This window comes from Portunus trituberculatus, chromosome 49 (genome assembly GCF_017591435.1).
Source record: "Portunus trituberculatus isolate SZX2019 chromosome 49, ASM1759143v1, whole genome shotgun sequence".
In the NCBI taxonomy this organism is placed as follows: Eukaryota; Metazoa; Arthropoda; class Malacostraca; order Decapoda; family Portunidae; genus Portunus; species Portunus trituberculatus.
In genome coordinates, this window is record NC_059303.1 from 10,119,096 (window position 1) to 10,125,359 (window position 6,264).

The window sequence follows — 6,264 nt, forward strand, 5'->3', positions numbered from 1 at the left end:
TAATAATAGCATTAATATTAACTCGGATGACAACCCAACGAACATCGCACAAAATACACTAGATTCCACGTCTCGATTTCCAATAATAAATAATCCCCTGTAATTAATCAGTGAAATACCCACAAACACGTACAATCTGGACGGGCTTTCATCACCACATATATATTTCCCCCCATTGGCGTGCGTGCTTTTCCTCGACGCGTGTTCATCACTCATCAGAACGATCGGTCGTGAATCAAGGCCTATAAGGAGGTGGCGGTAATGATCACCCGCATGGCAGTAAAGAGGATTAATCGCCCCAACCAAGCCGTCACTTAGCTGTTAAACGGGAGGTAAACAAGCTTATTGGGCAGGTCATGGGCGGCTGTTGTCTCTGTTTGCTCTACGTGTAGGTGGGTGGGTTGGTGGGTGGGTGTTTGAGGGTGGGTGGCTAGTGTGTGTGTACGTGTGTGTGTCCAAAAAAAGGGAAAGGAGATTAGATGAAGAGCAGGATAAATGAAACGGGAGACAAGGGAAACGCAGACAGAGACGGAGTGAAGTAGAAATGGTGACGGAAGTATATAAATTGTCCCTGGAACAGATTAGCATTTTTATCACCTGTTACCGCTGCTCTCGTGTCCTCGGTCGAGTCTCGGGTTCCGGTGTGTTGTGGAGGGGTGTTGAGTGTCCTCGGTTAGGTGTCCGCCCCCTCCGCCCTTCCCATCATCTGTCTGATGTATTGGGTGGTTACGGACAAACAAGTCGAAGGGAGAAGACACGAAAGGTTTTCCATTTCTTTCGACATAGGTCTTGTTTTTGGTGCAATGCTGCGTCAGTGTGTGTGTGTGTGTGTGTGTTGTTAGTCTGTCATTTTGTATGGGTGCCTAACATGGCACACGTCCATGATCCACTTTTTTGTAGCAACAAATACAATTACATACAAATACATTTTTTGATATCCACCTGACATCGCTGTCATAAAAGGAAACAAATGACCGGCGATCCCCTTCCCCTCCGCCCCATGCAGGGATGACGCAATAAACGACCTCTCTTCAGTGTATAATTAATATTTTTTTCCACAACTGGGGTACGGAAATCTTACATGATCTGGGCACATCTATCTTCCGTCCAACTTGAACCGTTCCGGACCTATGGACACCCCGGTATTCCCGTGAACCCGACTATTAAAGCTCATTTCCCACGACACAAATGATGGCTCACCGCTGTCAGGGTCCAGCGGTCCAGTATTTCGGGAGTCTTCTGCCATGTGTTTTCATTTTTTGTTTTATTTTTGTCTGCCATTACTGTTCCCCAGGAGGACCTAATCTCGCGGTTCATAGCAAGGATAAGTGTGAGGGGAAACTGATGCTGTTGTTTACGTGTTAGGGTAATGTTGTCTTGTTTATTGCCGCAGTGAAAGTGTGTTGGCAAGGGTACAGGAGCCTTTTCAGGGCGAGTGGTTTGATTATTGTTTGTAAGACATGTACCAGCGATAGCCTCTGTAATTTCGAAAAGTACTCTTTTTCTGCAATTGTATCTGGCTTCCTAGTATATTGCAAGCGGTGATGAGAACACTTACTATCTTTATCGTGTTTAACTTAAGGTACTGGAGGATGATTAGGGACAAGCACGTCTGACAAGCGGAGGCACTGGAGGCATGGAGGCAGACATCGTTGGGTCTGAAATTGGTGAAAGCTCGTGGTACTGGGGGCGAGGATATACCGATGAGATTTGACTGTGTTGGAGAATTTAGACATGACAAGAGATAGCGTTTGAAAAACGACTCCGGCCGAGCGCCAAAGAATATTGGCAGCGGAGGTGGTGGTGATGGTGGTGGTGCAGAAGGTCGGGGATTGGTGGTGGTGTGGTAAAGGGAGGCTGGTGAGGAGTTGGTTGTGGTGGTGGTAATATTGATGGTGGTGAAAAGAAGTGTGGTGAAGGAAAGGTATCATAGGAAGGCTAAGGAGGGTTAGCTGGAAAATAAAATTTGTTTCTAAGACAGGAGAGTACTTTTAAGTTGAACAGATTAAGAGAAAGTCTTCAGTATCGTTATTTTATGGAGTAAATGGTGAACAAATATGAAATCATTCCAGGAAAAAATAAAACTAGCAAATGAGTATAAACATGATAAACAAATTAAAAACTGAATAAGAAAGTAAATGTTATTATAGGAAAAATATGAGGAGTCTTTGAATGCAAATACTGACGTTTTATCAGTGGAGAAATGTGAAGGCATAATATCTGATAACTGATAATGTAAGCAATAATGACAAACGCAGGATGAAGCAAAACGTTCAAGAATTAAAACCACTAGTAAAGGCAAGAGACGGTGTAGATGAATTTTTGTTATGTTGAGAGACTGAGGCCAGGGCTTAGTGGCTTAGGAAAGACTAGAGGTAACTGCTGTAGTATTAGGCAGACTTAGAGAGAGAATGTGTTGTCTTGGTACAGGATAAACAGAACGCAGGGAGTTCAGGCAGAGGCATGGGAAGAGGCATTGCGAGTTGGTGCTGCGAACAGGTGGGTGAGAAGAAAAGAGAGATAGAAAGATAAAAGAAAACGAGTAAGCGAGTAAAACTGAATTATGTAGGAAAATAAAGTGTAAAGCTTTCTCCATATCTTTGTCTGAAGCAACTTATCCTCTGGGGAAAGGGCTGAAATTCCAACTGGAATATGAGGAATAGGTAATGTAAGATTGCAGGGTGTAGAAAACAAGCACAGCAGGAAAGGTGGCGGCTGTTAGAAGGATTGTACTGAGAGCGGCAAAGGCGATAGTAAGTGCTGGAAATTGACTAGAGCTCAGGTCACGACATGTAACTAGGGGAGGAAGGTAATGAGAAAGGAAGAGAGATGAGATGGAAGGAAAGAAGGGAGGGAGGAAGGAAGAAAGGAAAGCCAAAACTCATCACTGGCGTAGCTCATCCTTTGTTGCGGTGTGGAGGAAAGGGAGGCAGGTCACAGTTCGGCCTTTACGAGTGAGACAGGATCTAGATTCTCTCTGGAAATAGGAGAGACGAGCTTCAGGTTGCCACAAGAAGGAAGGAAAGTTGTGAGGATTGTGAGGCAGGCCCTGAATGTTCACTGGATGGCTGGAAGGAATGAGGCAGGCCGTGTGTTGTTGCTGCTGGAAGTAGAAGCTGAGGAGGGCGGGAGGGAGGTAGGCCAGAGCTCGCGCTGGTGGAGGGAGGCAGGCAGGCAGGCCCGGGCTCACCAGTGTCGACCTAAATGTGGCCGTAATGAGCCCCATCGGTCATTGCGACCATCCCCTACGCGGACGAATAGCTGCATATTACTCAGGCGAGCCGGGAAAACTTTCTTCTCTCGCTGCAGACTCTCAACGCGGGATAAACGCCGCATCATTTGGCTGGTTCTCTCTCTCTCTCTCTCTCTCTCTCTCTCTCTCTCTCTCTCTCTCTCTCTCTCTCTCTCTCTCTCTCTCTCTCTCTCTCTCTCTCTCTCTCTCTCTCTCTCTCTCTCTCTCTCTCTCTCTCTCTCTCTCTCTCTCTCTCTCTCTCTCTCTCTCTCTCTCTCTCTCTCTCTCTCTCTCTCTCTCTCTCTCTCTCTCAGTAAAAACAAGCTAGATTCGTGTAATATATATTTTACATTTTTTTTGTCTCCCTTCTCTGCCACTTGCACAAAGCGAGAAATACCGATGTGTACGTAATAGTAAATACCAACTCCGCAAGAAAGCTGCAAAAGAAAGAAAGGAGACATTAAACATTTTGCCGCCGATTTTTTTTTTTTAGAAGACATCTTATGTTCCTTATTTTTGAGGTTACGTTTTACTGTTTCTGTGGTGGACGCAAAGAATTCCAGCCAGATTCGTATCACGCGAGCCTCCTGCCGCGGCGTCATGGCGAACATTTTTCAGTCACGTCTTTATTAAAAACCGGGGTAGACTTTTAGCATGACTGGCGTTCCTCATTAATCGCTGTGGCTTAGGTATAAATAGCGTGGGGAGAGACCCTCGTCTGCGCTATGTTGAGAAGCCCGGCGTCAGATCTCTCCAAGGGAGGTGGAATAGGGAAGATAAAGTTGATTATCAAGTTCAAAATCGAAAAAAAAGTGGTTGTAGTATCGAATTAATTTGTTGAGGAAGGAATCATGTGATGTGTATTAGATTAAAATGTGTTCATGTTGCTGGTATTGTAGATAAACATTCTTTTAATGCAAATATGAAATTGATAATGATAAGCGATCTTTTAGTTTAGCATCACTATTATCAACAGATTATCATAAAGCTTAGTATGTGGTTTTGCTTCAGGCAACCATATTTGTTTTCCTCGTGTTCCCCTCTTTTTAGCCTCTCCAGCCCGGGGAGATCTGAGGGGCCGCTGCCTAGGTAGCTTCCCTGCCATTACGTCGTCTACCATATCCACCATCATCGCCTCCGTCGTAATCACAGTTGCCACAGCCTAAACCACACTCAGTCCGGCCCCGTCATCATTCTTTCTGCCACCAGACTTGCCTCTATTACCCTACAACCACTGCCCTAACCAAGTCCTCCACCATTACCACCACCATCACCGCCCACTCTCAGCAATCCTCCACTTCTCCAACGCCCCCTCTCTGCCTCATTCCCACCCCCATCCCCCTCCGCACCTGTCCCGTACCTGGCCGTGAAGTTACACAAAACGCAGGCCGCCTGGCATATGACGGATGACAGACCGATGATCGGGAGACAGTCGCCATCTGTCAGACTGCCACGTGACGTCTTCATCTAAGGGTCTCGCGGCTGGGGAAGGAATGCCGCTGGTGTGCCTGGCGGAGGTCACAGCTCCCGCCGCCAGGTGAGGCTGGCGGGACAGGTAATCCAGTACCTATTCTATCCTATTTTTTTTTTCCTGTTGCATTCCTTGTGTATAGAAGTAGTAGTCTCGCACGCCAGTCCTGCATGATGAGCCTTGATTGTTTTGCATCGTTATTCAGGGCCTTGCAGCATATACATATCCCTCATCATACTGGACAAGTCAGCCATCCACCTCCTCATCTGAGGACATGTGCCTCAGCGAGTATAGCCATGTATAACATAACTACTAGTGCACGATCAATATCTGTGTCTGATTAGGTTTGGATTTCCGCTCTTTATTAGGTATGCAGACCGAAAGAATTGGTCAACAAGTAAAAATCAGGTTATGCAAACAGTTGAAATTGGTCAATAAGTACAAAAATTTCTGGAATGGGAGGCTTTTGTCTGGTATGATGACTAGTCTGCGATGGCGGCTGCAGGGCGCAGCATCACGCAGGGATCAGCGCCGAACAAGTCGTTGTGGTTCACCTCCGAATGGTTGACATGACGCGTTTGTGTCTTCCCTTTTTATCACCGCGGCCACAGCCTTGCCACGCCGACCGCTCCAGCACTCTTCGTCATCACCCTGCTTGCTTGACCGCGCTCGCCACACACTCCATCCTTCTGCGCATAAAAAAAGAGAGTTCACTTCTGACTGTTAATGGGGCTGGTTATGAGGAATGAGGCAGAAACTTGAAAACTCACCAGACGACTAAAACAACATGCTTATACGACAAAAATACAAGGGTACGACTCTCAACAGAAACACTCCATCACTTGGTATCGGTGTGTGGGCGAGGAGGATGGTGTCCCACGCGGGGTCACCAAGCATCAACACTCCCTCCGGGCCAGTGTAGAATCAAGGGACGTCATTACCTGCCGCGGGGAGTCATCAGCTTCATTTAAGACCAATTGTCCCGCGTTGCAGGTCGTGGTCTGAGGTGCTGCTTTATTCTTCGTTTGAGGTTTTGATGGATTGATGGATTATTTTCGTTCTGATCTGCGTGTCGTCATGTTACTGGATTATTATTATTATTTTTTTTTTTCTATTTCTGTGGATTTGAGGTGATATTTGTCATAGGCTGAGAGTATCGGTCTCTCTCTCTCTCTCTCTCTCTCTCTCTCTCTCTCTCTCTCTCTCTCTCTCTCTCTCTCTCTCTCTCTCTCTCTCTCTCTCTCTCTCTCTCTCTCTCTCTCTCTCTCTCTCTCTCTCTCTCTCTCTCTCTCTCTCTCACACACACACACACACACACACACACACACACACACACACACACACACACACACACACACTGGCAGGTGGTTGATGTATGGCTGCCCAGGGGTGAGTGACAGGCCTCATTCCTCAAGCGCACCGCCCTGATAGACGTCTATTTGCACCACGGCCGCCGCATGAGAAGGAGGCGGCGGCGGAGGAAGGGGAGAAGGAGGTACAAATGGAGAATAGCGAGTTAGAAAAGTAAAGGGAGGAAGAAGTTAAGATTGAGAAGGAAGAA

At 46.6% G+C, this 6,264-nt stretch overlaps 1 protein-coding gene across 1 annotated transcript in view; it reads left to right on the forward strand.

Moving 5' to 3' along the window:
* Positions 1 to 4,725: 4,725 nt before the first annotated feature.
* The window catches only part of LOC123499272, a 45,505-nt gene continuing 43,966 nt past the window's right edge, over positions 4,726 to 6,264 (forward strand). The window contains exons 1-2 of the mRNA XM_045247072.1: positions 4,726 to 4,769; positions 5,697 to 5,709. Of these exons, the coding sequence (XP_045103007.1) occupies positions 4,726 to 4,769; positions 5,697 to 5,709 (57 nt within the window). The remainder of the gene's footprint in view (positions 4,770 to 5,696; positions 5,710 to 6,264) is intronic.